This window comes from Mesoplodon densirostris, chromosome 15 (assembly GCF_025265405.1).
Source record: "Mesoplodon densirostris isolate mMesDen1 chromosome 15, mMesDen1 primary haplotype, whole genome shotgun sequence".
Lineage (NCBI taxonomy): Eukaryota > Metazoa > Chordata > Mammalia > Artiodactyla > Ziphiidae > Mesoplodon > Mesoplodon densirostris.
The window spans coordinates 42,926,069-42,942,502 of record NC_082675.1 but is presented as its reverse complement, the minus strand read 5'-3'; the positions used below and the strand labels follow the sequence as shown (position 1 = coordinate 42,942,502).

At 41.6% G+C, this 16,434-nt stretch overlaps 1 protein-coding gene, 1 long non-coding RNA gene and 1 other non-coding gene across 4 annotated transcripts in view; 1 reads left to right on the top strand and 2 right to left on the bottom strand.

Moving 5' to 3' along the window:
- TAF4B (TATA-box binding protein associated factor 4b) overlaps positions 1–1,856 on the bottom strand; it is a 117,752-nt gene extending 115,896 nt beyond the window's left edge. For both annotated transcript variants that reach the window (XM_060118590.1, XM_060118591.1), the window contains exon 1: positions 1,036–1,856. In XM_060118590.1, the coding sequence (XP_059974573.1) occupies positions 1,036–1,378 (343 nt within the window). In that variant the 5' untranslated portion in view covers positions 1,379–1,856. The remainder of the gene's footprint in view (positions 1–1,035) is intronic.
- A 251-nt stretch (positions 1,857–2,107) lies between these two features.
- The window catches only part of LOC132502340 (uncharacterized), a 32,246-nt gene continuing 17,919 nt past the window's right edge, over positions 2,108–16,434 (top strand). The window contains exon 1 of the long non-coding RNA XR_009534478.1: positions 2,108–2,213. This is a non-coding gene — a long non-coding RNA (uncharacterized LOC132502340). The remainder of the gene's footprint in view (positions 2,214–16,434) is intronic.
- On the bottom strand, positions 12,130–12,201 carry TRNAA-AGC (transfer RNA alanine (anticodon AGC)). The gene has a single exon. It is a non-coding gene; the product is annotated as a tRNA-Ala (tRNA).

The window sequence follows — 16,434 nt, the reverse complement described above, 5'->3', positions numbered from 1 at the left end:
AGTGTAGGTACGTCGTGTACAATACAAAACTATAACACAGCTACCACAGAACATTAGCTCCAAAAGAGGCACCCTCATTTTGCTTGGGGAAACTGACATCACGTGAACCAAATGCTTCCACTTCTTTACCACCTTTGGGGGTCAGAGTGCCCATTGCTGCTCAGCAAAATACATAGAAAACAATCAAATTATGAGTAGAGTTTTTTTCCAAAGATAACATGTGCTTTTTTTCCCCACTGAAATTCCAAGTGACTTTCATTTGAGGAAAGAAGACAAGGTAGAAAACTCAAACACCACTCTGCATATTTACAATATGCAAATGAGCACAAAGCAAAACCTTGGTCTCAGTCATGAAAAACAGCCCCCCAGAGGACACTCTAGTATAAAAAGTAGTCACAGGCTCATTAACGGTAGCATCCACACAATGCTTCCCAAATAACCACCTCATGGCTCTGACCTGTCAACTCTGGCATTTGCTCCCTGTGAGAGGGATCCTTCTAACTCAAAGTTACTTACAATCATCTCACATCTGAAGATTGTGTGGGAAGCAACATTATTCATTTCTAAGCAGTAAACTTACTTAGGCTTGCTTAAATTTAAAATTCACTTTCGGTCTTAACACACAAGAGCCTTTTAAAAACACTTTTTTTTAAACATAGTAATCTAAGCTTGTGGATATAAAAATGGATCCTTTCTCCATATGAAAATAAACTTTAGCGGTACTCTTTACCTTCCCGCACCTAAGAGCTAGTGCCTCAAAGGCCCTCCTGAATATGCTGCTCCAGCTTCTCCTGTGTCACTTAAGGGAAAAGATGCTCTCTTTAAATAGGAAAAGAAAAACTACGCAGTAAGGACTCAAAGAGGCTATCTTGATTGTAACGCCAAATCACTGCCCCGCAAAGTCAAGATTATGAAAGGTTCTCTTGGCTGAGTTTTTTAGAACTCCCAGCAAGAAGGCGCAATCCTGGGCTGCGACGTTTCCCGTGTCACCGCTGGCCGGCCCGAGGGATAAGCCGGAAAAGGTGAGCGACATACCTGGAGGAAGCTGAAAATTAGCAGGCAACTGGATTGTTGTGGTGTTGGGTGCTTTCACAGCGACAATCTGAGGAGCTGGCAGACGAGGGCCGCTGCTGAGTTTAGGAAGAGCACTGACAGGAGCCACTTTAGTCACCAGGGTCCCCACGGGGGACCGCAGCGGCTGGGACGCCGTGGACTCCACGCAGACACTGACAGGAGCCTTAGTCACGGCGCCCAAGGCCACCGGAGTGCTCTCCACCCGGACGGGCAGAGCCGCGGCGGGGGCCATGGTCACGGTCCCAGAGGCGCCCACACCGGCGGGGGGAGCGGCGCCGGCCGGTTCTGTGAGGCCCGCGGGCATCCCCAGGTGGATCAGCGGCAGCTGAGGCGCCGCCGTTCCGGGAGCACAGGCGAGGGGACGCTTGACAAGCGGCAGCCGACTCCAGTGCAGTTCCGGCTCCACAGCATCGCTAGGGAGAGGCGCCGGGGCCGCCACACGAGTCAGTGACCGGCGCCGGCTGGACAACGGGACCCCGGCGTCCCGGACCTTCCTCCAGTCCGCGCGGCCCCGCCGGCAGCCACACCTGCTCGGCCGCTCGCCGCTTCCTCAGCGGCGCTCACACGTGCGCCGGCTCAACCCGGCCCCTCAGCCTCGCGACCAGATGCAGCGGAGCCCGGCTGCGCGGCTCCCGGAAGGGCGTCACTTCGGCTCCCACCTTCCACCAAAACTCTGCGCGGCGGATTCCCCCGCCAGAAATTTCAAAACTACAAACCCAGAGCGGCCCAAAGCCCCCTACGCGCGCTCCGCACGGCCCCTCTGCGCGACCACGCCAGCCATGTTTATATAGCCACGCGGAGACCTCGCGCACGCGCACCAGCTACCGCCGCTGCCCCGGGCTTCCCCCAGAACCCGGCCGCGTGATTGGCCACAGACTGGAATCGCGCTCGTGACGTTAGTAGGGACGGCTCCAGAGGGCGTTAGAATCCGCCTCTGAATCCTGAGGAAGGAGGGGCGAGTTGCCAAAAATCTACCACGTGGCGAGGCCAGACAGCTCTTGGAAAACTGCGGTATCCGCGTTCAGCTCTCTCCTTGGTATCCCCAGTTGCGTGTTCCTTGAAGAGCCCGGACTATACTTTCCACAGGCTTCTTTTTAAGGAAACAGTGTGGAAGACCGATTTCAGAGAACGGTAACAAAGTAAGAACTCAATCTCGCTTCCTCACTGTTTTTCTGCGGGCTTGGCTGTATAGCGTCGTTAGAATGAGCATTGCATTTGACACTGTGAAAAAAAAAACTTCCATTTCTTTCTTTTAAATGTTTAAGCATGGCGTATAATTTTACAGTCTGTAAAATGTGCCTATTTTCGTATAATTAATTTAGGGTTGAGCTGCCCCAAGGGAAAATCTCTTTCTTCCTCGGCGTTGCTGTAGATATCTCTGTCACCTCTGAACTTATTTAAGTTGTTTACGTGTCTGTCTGCTTGAAAACTGGGACAGTGTCTTTTGATTCCTACATCCTCAGATTCTAGCGCTTAGATTTTAAGTGCAATGCTAGATATTCTTTGAATAAGTGAAAAGAGTGTGGCAAATGAATCAATAATACAAGTCAAATATGGGAAAGCTTGCCCCTTAGAGATCTAATCAGAGAAGATGCCTTGATTTCAGGCTGTTATTCTAATATTATATATTTTAGGAACTGACACTATACTGAATGAGATAGATTATGCAGGTAGGCAGGCAACGTGACGTTTACAGCTTCTAGTTCTCTCCCTCCCTGTCTGTTCCAACGGACAGGATCTACTCACAGTCCTCACACGTCACTGCGTTTGCCATCTCCCACATCTCAGCCAGTCCAAATCAAGAACCCATCTCATGACCCTAATCAATCGCAACATTCCCCATTTTATGAAGACTTACTTGATCACTTACCTTGCAGAAAACCCCTCCAAGTGGAGTTGAAGAGAGGAAAACTAAATTTATTGAGCACCTTTTGCGTGCTGGTCTTAGGAGATACCTTTCTTTCGCCTTCTTTCTTTCTTTCTCGCTCTTTCTCTCTTTCTCTCCCTCCCTCTCTTTCTTTCTTTACCACCTCGTTTTACTGACTTAAAAACTGTAAAAGTAATTTATCCATGAAGCTGGGAATCTAACCAGTCTGTATGAAGCCAAAGTACATCTCTTTCCACTACTCCACAAATGTCTGATTCATCTTATATCCTCCATTGCCGCTGGCAAAATGCCTTGCACAGAAAAGGTACTTAATAAATACTTGCTAAGTGAATGAATTAAATGGAGCCATGCAACATTTCCAGCGAAGCAAAACCATCTAGTGGATTTGAATCTTAGGCCTGCTCTTTACTAGATGGGCAAATTGTTTAGCCTTGGGTTTTCTCTCTCCGTGTAGTATAGTTCAGTGAATGCTAGAGGAAGGAAGGCTAGAGGAAGGAATGCTAGAGGAAGTTTGCTCCGAGAACTACCCTTTTCTAAACTTCCATTAAACCCCACCTCCAACTCACATACTTTATTTAGGTATGTAAATAACCTCTATCAAGTTACTAAGAGGCTTGACTTGAGGAAGTATACGTTCTCTTCAAGGTGACCTTGAACATTTTTCTTTTATGTTTGCTTTATAATTTGCCTTGCTAATGGGAACTTTAATTTTCTAGTTGAAAAAAATATACTCCTCCTTACCCAGCACTTGTCCTGATATTTGGAGTTTAGCAATAATTATGTGTATTACATTTCCTTCCTATAGAAACTTATAATAATAAAATAGGATACATAGGAAGGCAAAATGCGTTCTGTCTCTATGTAAGAAAAGGAAAAATGTAGGGGGAAGATTATATCTTGATTTTATTAGATTTATCTGTTAAAATATTTGTAAAATTAAAGATGTTGAAAAATACTTATTCATTTACCTTCTGTCTTAGTCCAGAGAACTAATCCCATTCATGAGGGTTCCACTGTCATAATTTTACACCTCCCAAAAGCCCCACCTACTAATACCATCACCTTTGGGAATTAGGATTTCAAAATACAAATTTTGGGGAGACACAAACACTCAGATTATAGCGCCTTCTAAATGATGGACTAAGTCATTAATTGTCCAAATATTCTGCTTATCAACTCAGGTAATAAAACAAAATTGAACACATACAAAATTTATGTTCTGAATATTTTACTATTTTACATACAAACACACACAAACATAATTTAACTAGGGTACAGTTATCGAGTGGACAATGTAAGTTATTCTTATTGTCCATTTGATTTTCCAAGTACCTACAGTCTCTTCACAAAATGAATAAAAGTTTACTACTCTAGAATTTAAGTAGGAAGCCTTCTTTATCAGTGCAATGAGACCAGCTGAAAAATCTGCCAGAGAAAACATAACTGTTTGACTAAGATGGCTATGGCCTCAGCTTCAAAGTGAGCCAGGAACAACTGTGTGCCTTCAAGTTCTATACCTTGAACCTAGTCCAGTATCTATGTTTTGCATCAGAGCATTTAAATACTTTCTGCAACAGAACACCACTCTGTCATTCCTTTCCTCTTAAAGGAATGTGACTCAAACTTTTTTTTGGCCACACCATGTGGCTTGCAGGATCTTAGTTCCCCAGTCAGGGATCAAACCTGGGCTCCCGGCACAGAGTCCTAACCACTAGACCACCAGGGGATTCCTGTGGTCCAGACTCTTAAAGAGTTTTGACTTCATGAATGATTTCCATTTCTGGTGGCTTCATTAAAGATTCAGTGAAGTCTGAGACACTTTTTAAATTTTTTAGTGTTTGAAATCTTGCTCTTAGAAAAAATGAATGCAGCTGAATGATCCTAACATAAGAGATCCATTCACACTATGGAATATTAATTAGCGTTAAGATTTACACATTTAGGGACTTCCCTAGTGTCTCAGTGGTTAAGAAACCGCCTGCCAATGCAGGGGACACTGGTTCAAGCCCTGGTCCGGGAAGATCCCACATGCAGCAGAGCAACTAGGCCCATGTGCCACAACTACTGAGCCTGTGCTCTAGAGCCCGTGGGCCACAACTACTGAGCCCGTGTACCACAACTACAGATGCCTAGAGCCCTGCTCCGCAACAAGAGAGGCTGCTGCAATGAGAAGCCCATGCACCGCAACGAAGCGTTGCCCCCGCTTGCCACAACTAGAGACGGCCCGCGCGCAGCAACACAACAAAGATCCAACTCAACCAAAGATAAATAAATAAAATTTATTTTAAAAAAAGAAAAAGATTTACACATTTAGAGGTACATTTATGGAAAAATGATCATGGTATATTGTTATAATTTAAAAAAGGAGGTTATAAAATAGTATGCAAAGTATGACTCCATTTTTTTGTAAACTAAAACAAAATTTTAACCAATAAGCAGATTAGATATATACTCAGAAGAAAATCTAGATTATACACCAAACCCTTAACAGAGGACATCTGTATTTGGAGATACTCTAAGTGATCCTTTTTTTTTTTTTAATTGAAGTATAGTTGCTTTACAATATTGTGTTAGTTTATACTGTACAGCAAAGTGAATCAGCTATACATATACATATATCCCCTCGTTTTTGGATTTCCTTCCCATTTAGGTCACCACGGAGCATTGAGTAGAGTTCCCTGTACTATGCAGTAGGTTCTCATTAGTTAACTAAGTGATCCTTTTTAAAAAAAATTCTGTGTACTTTCTAATTCTTTTAACAATGAATGAATAGTATTTACATAGTCAAAAGTTAACACAAGCTTTTTCTTAAAATATGTATTCTTAGTAACAATTGAAATCTGTAAACACAGCTAAGTACTCCCTAGTCTCCTTCGCATAGCATCCAAGAAACTTCACTGAACTTCACCAAGCTGGGAACCTTCCACTGGCCCATAGGTAACTACGGGAATTTCCCAAATATCCCAAACTTTCTCTCAACTTTATGCCTTTTCATACATTGGTTCACATCCCTTCAAAGACCTTCCCCATCTGAAACATGTTCTACCTGGCCAATTCCTGTTTGGCCTTCAACAGGCTACAGCCTACACTGGATGAATTCAGTGCCTCTTTTGTCTCCCATAGCACACTGTAGTATCTGAGTTGTTTTTCTTGTCTATCCTCTCTCACTAAATTGTGAACTTCCTGATAGCTGAGACTGTGTCATGTTCATCTCAGAACCAGAAGAGAGAATCTAATACATAGTAGAAAGACAAAGAGTACTTCTCCGACTCCTATTCCAATCCCAACCTCTAGACTGGCTACCAGGGGCAGGAATTCTGTCTTGTCTGTGTATTCCTGGTGTCTAATAGGAGGGTAATATTTCAGCTTTCTGTTCTCAGTCTATACTTTCCTTGGGTGATAACATTCACTTCCATGGCTTAATTTCTATCTATATGTTTATGACTTCCAGATCTATCTATCTATCCTTGGCCCAGTTTCTCTCCTGGTTTCCAGACTTAGGTAGACAGCTGCCTACTGTCTTCACCTGGTTGTCCCACAGGTTCAAACTAAACTTATTCTGCCATCTTCAAACCTGCTTTTTCTTCTATGATCCTATTTCAGTGAACCAATGAACCCCTTTCCAGTTGCCTAAGATGTAAAGTGAGTAACTGACCTTGAGTTTTCCCTCTTTTTCACCCCTGTTTCAATCAGTCTTAGATCCTGTCAATCCCAGGATTATATCTGTAATATCTCTGTGATCCATCGACTTCTCTCATTCCCACCATCACTCTTCTAGTTCAAACCCAAGTGCAGTCACTTAAATTATACTAACTGTGCTGTGTCCATGCCTCTAGCCTTGCCCCTCCATTCTATTCTGCAGTCTGCAATTAGAGAGACTTTTTTTTTTTTTCCAAAATGTTCCTTTAAGCACTAACATGGTAGTTATTATCATCATTCTTTGATTTAGGATTATTTTTCTTTCTTACTGAAAGGAACCTAAAAAGAAAACAATTTCTATATTTAACAGTTTATAATTCTATCATTCTGGCTGAATTCTAATTTTTGCATATTACTTTCCAATCCTTGTCCATTGTTTGCCTGTGAAGTATGATTTTGTATATAACTTATAGAACTTACCTTTGCCGAAATAATTTTCCACGCCTAAACATTTAAAGCAAGTCACTTGCATAGTTCCATACTTCTAAAATGTCTTCATAATGATCATTTTACACGTTTATGAAATACAAACACATAATTGTTTGCATGTATAATTACAAATTATGATAAATACTATGAAAGAAAAGAACAAGGTGCTTCAAAAGAGGGTAATGGATAGGATCTAATTTCACTATGGAGATAGGGGAGTGTTCCAGGAATTAAAAGAATGCCTGTGAGACAACTAGAGGAAGGGTGGCCTAAATGACCTTTGGAGAGGCCAAAAGGGGCTTGACCACCTTCAGGGCTTAAAGGTCATGTGATGTGCAAATGAAAGCAATTGAAATATTTTAAGCAGAGGAGTAAAAATGAATCAATTTACATTTGAAAACTTTTTATTTGGAAATAATTTCAAATTTAGAGAAGAGCTGCAAGAAATGGTACTTAAAATTCCCATATCCTCTCCATCCAGATTCACCAATTTTAACCTTTTGATTTGTTCATCACTTGCTCTCTTTGTGTATAAGTGTGTGTGTATGCATATATAGTAAACATACTCACTCGATCCTCATTACTCACACATGCTGTATTTGCAAATTCAAATTCAAACCCCCTACCTGCTAAAATTTATTTGTTCCTCCCCTCGTGCCCTGTGGTACTTGCAAGGTCTTTTGCAGACATTTGCAGATCAGGGAAAATTTTAGTTGCCAAATGTGCACATTCCCAGGTGAGCTCAAACAAGGCTCTGCCTTCTTGTTTTAGCTCCCATACTGTAAACAAGTATCCTTTCTGCAGCCTATTTAGTGCCATGTTTTTCATATTTTTGTACTTTTTGTTGATGATGTCACTGTTTAAAATGGTGCTCAGGCACAGTGCTGAAGTGCTGTCTAGTGTTCCTAGGTTACATGCCTTACAGAGAATATATGTGTTAGATACGCTTCTTTCAGGCATGAGTTATAGTGCTATTGGTTGTGAGTTCAATGTTAATGAATCAACAATATGTATTAAATAAGGTATCTTTAAACAGAAACACATAAGACATGTTGATACATGGAAGGGTGGGGGAAAAAAAGCATGTTATGACCAGAGGCTTACAGGAACCTAACTCTGTATTTCCCCTAGTCATGATCTTTTAGTATTTGCTAATTCAGTGTTCTGTGACTTCATAGAACACAATCACCACAAATAATGAGAATCAATTCTATATACACTTTTCCCCTAAACTACTTGAAAGCAAGTTGCAGACTTACCCCATTACCCCCCAGTACTTCAGTTTACGTTTCCTAAAAACAAGGACTTATATAACCTCAGTACAATTAACAAAAGTAGGAGATTTAACATTGATACAACTATTTAGTCAGCAGATCTTTTTTTTTTTTTTTTTGCGGTATGCGGGCCTCTCACTGTTGTGGCCTCCCTCGTTGCGGAGCACAGGCTCCGGACGCGCAGGCTCAGCGGCCATGGCTCACGGGCCCAGCCGCTCCGCAGCATATGGGATCCTCCCAGACCGGGGCACGAACCCGTATCCCCTGCATCGGCAGGCGGACTCTCAACCACTTGCGCCACCAGGGAGGCCCTAGTCAGCAGATCTTTAATCAACAGATCTTTTTCAATTTTGTCCCAATAATGTTTTTTATAGCAAATTTTTTTCTAATCCAGGATCCAATCCAGAATCATTCATTGCATACAGTTTTATATCTCTTCAGTCTCCTTCAGTGTAGAACAGTTCTCTGCCTTTCTTTTTCATGATACTGCCTTTTTTTTTTTTTTTGCGTTACGCGGGCCTCTCACTGCTGTGGCCTCTCCCATTGCGGAGCACAGGCTCCAGACGCGCAGGCTCAGCGACCATGGCTCAGGGGCCCAGCCGCTCCACGGCATATGGGATCTTCCCAGACTGGGGCACGAACCCGTGTCGCCTGCATCTGCAGGTGGTCTCTCAACCACTGCGCCACCAGGGAAGCCCGGTATTGCCATTTTTGGAAAAAAAAAAAAAAAAAAACAGGCCCTTTATTTTGTAGAATGTCCTCAATTGGGTTTGTTTGTTGTTTCCTCACGATCAGATTCAGGTTATGCATTTTGACAGGAATACTGCATGAGTGATGTTATGTCCTCTGTGTCACATTAGGAGATACATTATGTAAGTTTACGTTATTACTGTTTACCTTAAATTTGATCACTTGTTTATGTTGGTATACGCCAAGTTTCTCACCATAAAGTTAACTATTTTTCCTCTTTGTATTTAATAAGCAGTGTGGTGGGACATATTTTGAGACTATATAAATATCTTGTTCTTCATCAAGCTTTGCCTTATTAATTTTAGCATCCATTAATGACTTGGCTGAATCAACTATTACTATGATGGCCGCAAAATAGTGATTTTTTTTTATTTATCAAATTTAATCAGTTATACATATACATATGTTCCCATATCCCCTCCCTTTTGCGTCTCCCTCCCGCCCTCCCTATCCCACCCCTCCAGGCGGTCACAAAGCACCGAGCTGATCTCCCTGTGCTATGCGGCCGCTTCCCACCAGCTATCTACCTTACATTTGGTAGTGTATATATGTCCATGCCGCTCTTTCGCTTTGTCACAGCTTACCCTTCCCCCTCCCCATATCCTCAAGTCCATTCTCTAGTAGATCTGTGTCTTTATTCCTATCATACCCCTATGTTCTTCATGACATTTTTTTCTTAAATTCCATATATATGTGTCAGCATACAGTATTTGTCTTTCTCTTTCTGACTTACTTCACTCTGTATGACAGACTCTAGGTCCATCCACCTCATTACAAATAGCTCAATTTCGTTTCTTTTTATGGCTGAGTAATATTCCGTTGTATATATGTGCCACATCTTCTTTATCCATTCATCCAATGATGGACACTTAGGTTGTTTCCATCTCTGGGCTATTGTAAATAGGGCTGCTATGAACATTTTGGTACATGACTCTTTTTGAATTATGGTTTTCTCAGGGTATATGCCCAGTAGTGGGATTGCTGGGTCATATGGTAGTTCTATTTGTAGTTTTTTAAGGAACCTCCATACTGTTCTCCATAGTGGCTGTACCAATTCACATTCCCACCAGCAGTGCAAGAGTGTTCCCTTTTTTCCACACCCTCTCCAGCATTTATTGTTTCTAGATTTTTTGATGATGGCCATTCTGACTGGTGTGAGATGATATCTCATTGTAGTTTTGATTTGCATTTCTCTAATGAGTAAAGGTGTTGAGCATCCTTTCATGTGTTTGTTGGCAGTCTGTATATCTTCTGTGGAGAAATGTCTATTTAGGTCTTCTGCCCATTTTTGGATTGGGTTGTTTGTTTTTTTGTTATTGAGCTGCATGAGCTGCTTATAAATTTTGGAGATTAATCCTTTGTCACTTGCTTCATTTGTAAATATTTTCTCCCATTCTGAGGGTTGTCTTTTGGTCTTGTTTATGGTTTCCTTAAAATAGTGATTTTTTTAAAACTCATTTCTTCTACATTATTGTTTGACTTTCTACTGAAATAAATAGTTTTCCCATTTCTCTTATGTATGTATCAGCATGGATTCATGCATTCTTTTTTAGTCAATGGGCTATGATCAGTAATTGCCATGACTTATTTTGATTCTCAAATTGTCCGAGATTTGGACAGTAAGAACTCCTTTTTAAGTTGTTTCCTGTATCCTTTTGATGTACCCCCATCATTTTCTGAGTAATGTACATTCTTAAAAGACCATTCTAGTTATTATATGGAGAATGGACTTGGGGAAGGCAAAAGAAGCAACAAAGAAACTAGTTGGATGGCTCTTACAGGTGAGAGATGATGGCGGCTTGAAATAAGTTGGTAGCAGTGGACAGATTTGAAGTATATCTTGGCAGTAAAAATCTGTGGGTGTTAGTGGTAAATTGAGTAAAGTAGCTTAGGGAGTGGAAGGTGTTAAGAATGACTAACATTTCTAGCTTGAGAAATTGGGTGGATGGTGATTGCATTCACAGTCATGGGGAAGATTGGAGATGGAGCAGCTCTGATGGAAAAGATCAAGAGTTCAGGGCTTCCCTGGTGGCGCAGTGGTTGAGAGTCCGCCTGCCGATGCAGGGGACACGGGTTCGTGCCCCGGTCTGGGAAGATTCCACATGCCGCGGAGCGGCTGGGCCCGTGAGCCATGGCCACTGAGCCTGCGCGTCCAGAGCCTGTGCTCCACAACGGGAGAGCCCACAACAGTGAGAGGCCCTCGTACTGCAAAAAAAAAAAAAAAAAAATATCAAGAGTTCAAGAAAGATCAAATGGAACTTGAAAGTGGAACAAGAACTAGGCTTTATATTACCTTTCTACCTGCACTTCTTGACAGTATAGATTATACTTGAAGTAATGGGAGTAAATGTTAGCATGGAAGGAGAGCAGGTGCAGTAAAGAGAGAAGAACCCATATCAAACCTCAGGATTTCATGGTAGCATAAAAAAAGAAGCCAATAAAAGGAACTAGAGAAGGAGGAGAGGCTGGAGAGATAGGGGGAAGAACCAAAAGGGTGAAGTCAGGAAGCCAAGGCAAAAAAAATCAAAACAGGTGAAGTCAGGAAGCCAAGATAAAAGTGATGAACTAGGTGAAATGCTGAGAGGTCACATTTCAATTTGCCTCTTCTAGAATGATGCTTGATGAAGACAGCGATCTTTTGTTGTTGTTCACTGCTATACCCATATATATGGGCCAATGCCTGGTCCATAGTAGGTGTTTCATAAATATTTTTGACTGAATGAATGAATTTGTAGATCATGTGTTTCTGTAGTGTTATCACATTGATTAGATATAATGTCCAGGAACATGTTGAATAATAACAATGATATGCTTCCTAGTCTTGTTCTTTTTTTTTGGCCGTGAAGCATGCCAGATCTGTAGGATCCTAGTTTCCCAATCAGGGATTGAACCCGTGCCCCCTGCAGTGGAAGCATGGAGTCCTATCCACTGGACTGCCAGGAAAGTCCCAAGATGAAGGCTTTGACATCACATCTCAGGGCCATGTTTTGTTTTGTTTTTTGCTGCCATCAAACATGGAGGTGCTGGGAGTTGAACCCAGGGCCTTGTGCATGCTAAGCACGCATTCTACCACTGAGCTACACCTCCCCTTGAGTTCCTAGTCTTGTTCTTGATGTAATATTTCCTCAAGTGGTTTAATTGTTTGATGTTTGCCTCTCCAAAACAAAAATTTGTGTTTTCTTGCATCATTAATAAGTTTCCATGCCCCCCACCCCGTCACCATATGCCCCTCCTCTCCCCCAGTGTCTCTGGAGTAAAACCCAAATGTAGGATAGAAGTCCCATCGTGATGTGACCGCTGGTTGGCATCACTTCTGGCTACCACCTCCCTTTTCCCACATCTTCTTGTGGTGCCATGCTCCTCTTGCCAGGCAAAGAGGTGGGGGAAGAACTTTCCCAAGGAAGTCTTCTTTGACCCCCTCCCCAGCAAAACCCCCCATTATGTTTGTTTTCCTCTTGGTTGATCCTCCTAGTAGATTCTCCTAGTATATTCCTTACTTCCCTGTTTCTCTTGAGACTCTAAGTTTCTTTCAGAAAGGTCTGTTATTTTACTGTTTAACCTGCAGTTTCTGACACAGTATCGTGAGGTTTTGTGGTAGGAAGGAAGGAAGGAAGTCAAGGTCCCAGGCAAAACAGCTAAAACCTTTCACCCACCATCACCTCTCTGTTTCCAGGTATTCTTCCCACAGACTCTGTCTTCTAAGTTTCAACAAATTCTTCATTATATCTTTCCTAGACTGTCAAGTAATCCCAGCTAATGTATTTCATTTTAATTACATTGTTAACTGATAAGGCGTGATTCTTTTCTTTTTTTATTTTTTAAGAAACTTCTGAATGAGAAAAAAGTTCCAAGTTTTCAGAACTTAAAAGTTGTCGACCTCACCATCTCCTAAAGCTTTATGTACGTTAGATCTGGGTTTAAATTCAGATTTGCAATGTGCATTTGTATATCAAAACTCTGAGAAGACTTGCAATAAAGCAACTGTTTTCAAACTTTTTCAGCTCAGGAAACGTTAATACTATTAAAACTTACTGAGGACCCCTGAAATCTTTTGTCTGTGTGGATTTTATCTATCAATATTTATCATATTAGAAATTAAAACTGAGAAAAGTATAAATTATTTATTTATGGGTCCATTTAAAAATACCAATAAAAGCCTCACCACATGTTATATTAGCCAGGGTCCATTCAGGGGACAGATATCACATGAATTTTTTGAAGATGGAAAATTTAATATAAGACATTGTTAGCTACTAGAAGGTGGTTAGATACTGAAAGGAGTAGCAGAGGACTGACTCTAAGGCATCCTTAGAGTGGCAGGTGCAAAAAAGCATCTATACCCTCCAGCTAGAGGGAGAGTGGGCATTAAAAGAACCAGGGATTAGGAGAGGAACAGTCCCCACGGCTGAGATTCAGACCTCCTCCAAGGGGGCATGGAGCGCACGGCCTGGCAGTGATGAAGAAACTTGCCAGATGAAATGGGCCATTGCTGGTCTATAAAGCCACTGAAGGTGGGGAAAGCATGGCCTGCGGGTGTAACTGGAGTTATCTGTACTTCGTAACAGCGGAGTACCAGAATCCATAAGCCAAATAGTTACCTGTTGCTGTGGCTCTGCAGTGTGACTTCAGTGCCCTCTATTGGCGAAGTGTAGCATTTCATTAGCTGGCAAAGGAGAAATGTTACCAGGGTCCACCTCTGCTCTCACAAAAGAGGGCAAAGAAAGGCAGATTTGTAGCTGAGAGTCAAGAAATTGATAATGAGCACAGATAATACCATAAATATTTTATAATATTTCATAAATATTTTAAATGAAAAATAACTATAGTTTTCTCAGCCAGAGGTGCCCACATTCTAGCAGGAGATACAAGTGTGAAACAATTATAGACAGTATGAGACAGGTCGCAACAAAGAGCTTTGGAGACACAGAGGTTGGGCCTCTAATCAAGCCCGAGGAAAGGCTTCTTGTGGTGAGTCATAAGAAGTTTCCAGAGTCAGCTCAATCGATGAAAAGGAGGAGGAGAAAAGTCTTTTCTGTGAGAGGAAGCATGTGTGTGCTCCCCAGGTCAGTCACATACGCAGCCCCTTGCAAGGGAGCTGCTTTACTGACAAAAAGGGCCTCGTGGGGTGGAACCACTTGACCCCAAGCTGCTGGCCACCACAGACTGGACAAGCAACAGGAAGCTGGCCCAAGGGCAGCCACTCCTTTGGCCACAGTGACCCTACCCAGGCCTGATACAAAAATATCAGCTGGTCCAAACACATTTACTCATGCAGAATTGCAGTTGGGAACCTTGGAAAGAGAAGGGAAGTTAACTGTGGAAGCTGAAGCTACATGATTGTAATGGAAAGAGAAGCTAGAGGGGCCATAATGCACATGTATGAGCTAGAAGGTTATAAGGGAAAAGAAACCATGAGTTAGCATAAACTGAGTTAAAGAAAGAAAATGAGACTGAGAAAGTCAGACAGTAAAGAGAGAAGAACAGATGTGCTGAAAGGGACTGATCCTGATACTGCTTCAACATTAGAGTTAAGATCCAAAAGTTCCTGATGCTGACATTTCTAACGCGGCCATTCCTAGGAGGCAAAATGATGTTATTATTGTTCCCAGTTTTGTAATTCCCCATGAGGGCCCTTGTTTCTTTGAATCCTTACTGGAGTGAACCTTTGTTTCTTTTAACCAAAAGATCTCAACTGAAGTGGGCATAGAGAAAACATGACACAATCAGCAAAATGCAAATATCATGTCTGAAAAAAGGTGGCCTTGAATTGTCCCTGAATTCCTAGTGCAGGTGGGCCAGCCTTATATACATGAACTACTCACATGTTATATGTATTTCAAAGACAGAATTATAATTCACCAAACACATCATTTGGAGAACTTTTCAAAACCTCTTTCCTATTACTTTATCCATTATCAATAAATATGATATTATGCTAGAATAAGATAAGCAAAGAACAATCTCATCTTAGCCAGTAATTTTAAGTAAGAAACATGGAAACAACTGGTATCTGATTTTGGATTTTTAAGTTGTAATATAAATGAATGGCTCTCTAACATTCATTCAGTAACTATTTATTAACTACCTACGATAAGCTCAGACTGTTCTAGGCACTGGCCATACACCAACTAATAAAATAGATGTGGAACTTACAACTCTAATGGGGCGGGGCAGTCAGTAAACACATACAAACACATATTTCAGGTGTTAGGTGTTTGGGGCGTGGGAGTCCTATTTTATAAATGATGGTCAGAGAAAACCTCTCCGATAGGGTGACATTTGTGCAGCAGATGGAAGGAAGTACAAGAGCAAGCCATGCCCACATAAGAGTATGGGTAGAGTGCTGCAGGCAGAGGACAGTTAGTTTCAGAGCTCTGAGACAGGAGCCTGCTTAGTGTTTATGAGGAACAGCAGGGAGGCCAGTGTGGCTTGAGGTGAATGAAGGATGGCAGAAATGGCAAGAGATGAAGCAAAGAGGTATAGGGAAGGTGGGGGAAGGGAGATCACGTAGACCATAGTAGGGGCTACATGTAGATGTCTCCTAAATACTTAGCTAATGAGATCTAACAAGTACTTAGGTGATGCCAGCATCCGTCATCTGGGAGCTTGACAGAAAAGACTCATGGGCTCTACCTCAGACCGATTGAATCAGAACCTGCATTTTACAGAGATCCTCAGAGATTCATATATACATTAATTAAAGTATGAGAAACACTAGTTTAGCTTATGTTAGTCAGCAAAGACATAGGAAACCACAATCAGCACTTTTTCTTTAATTTTCAGTTTAGGATGGATTTTTCTACTTCTGCAAAAAACATCACTGGGATTTGGATAGGGATTGCATTGCATCTGTAGACGGCTTTGGGTAGTATTGACATCGTAACAATATTAAGTCTTCCCATCTATGAAAACAGGGTGTCTCTCCATTTATTTATGTCTTCTTTTATTTCTTCCAGCAATGTTTTGCAGTTTTCAATGCACAAGTCTTTTGCCTCCTTGGTTAAGTTTATTCTTAAGAATTTTATTCTTTTTGATGCTGTTGTAAATGGAATTTCTTAATTTTCTTTTTGGATTGTTCATTGTTAGTGTATAAAATGTGTCTAATTTTTGTTTGTTGATTTTTTTATCCTGCAACTTTGTTTTCTACTCCAAAGATTCCATTTAAAAAATGTTAGAACTAATAAACATCAGTGAACAAAGATGATTTTACTTCTTCTTTTCCAAATTGGATGCCTTTTATTTCTTTTTCTTGCTCAGTTGTTCTGGCTAGAATGTCCAATACACTGATGAATAGAAGTGGTGAGAGTAGGTGTCCTTGTC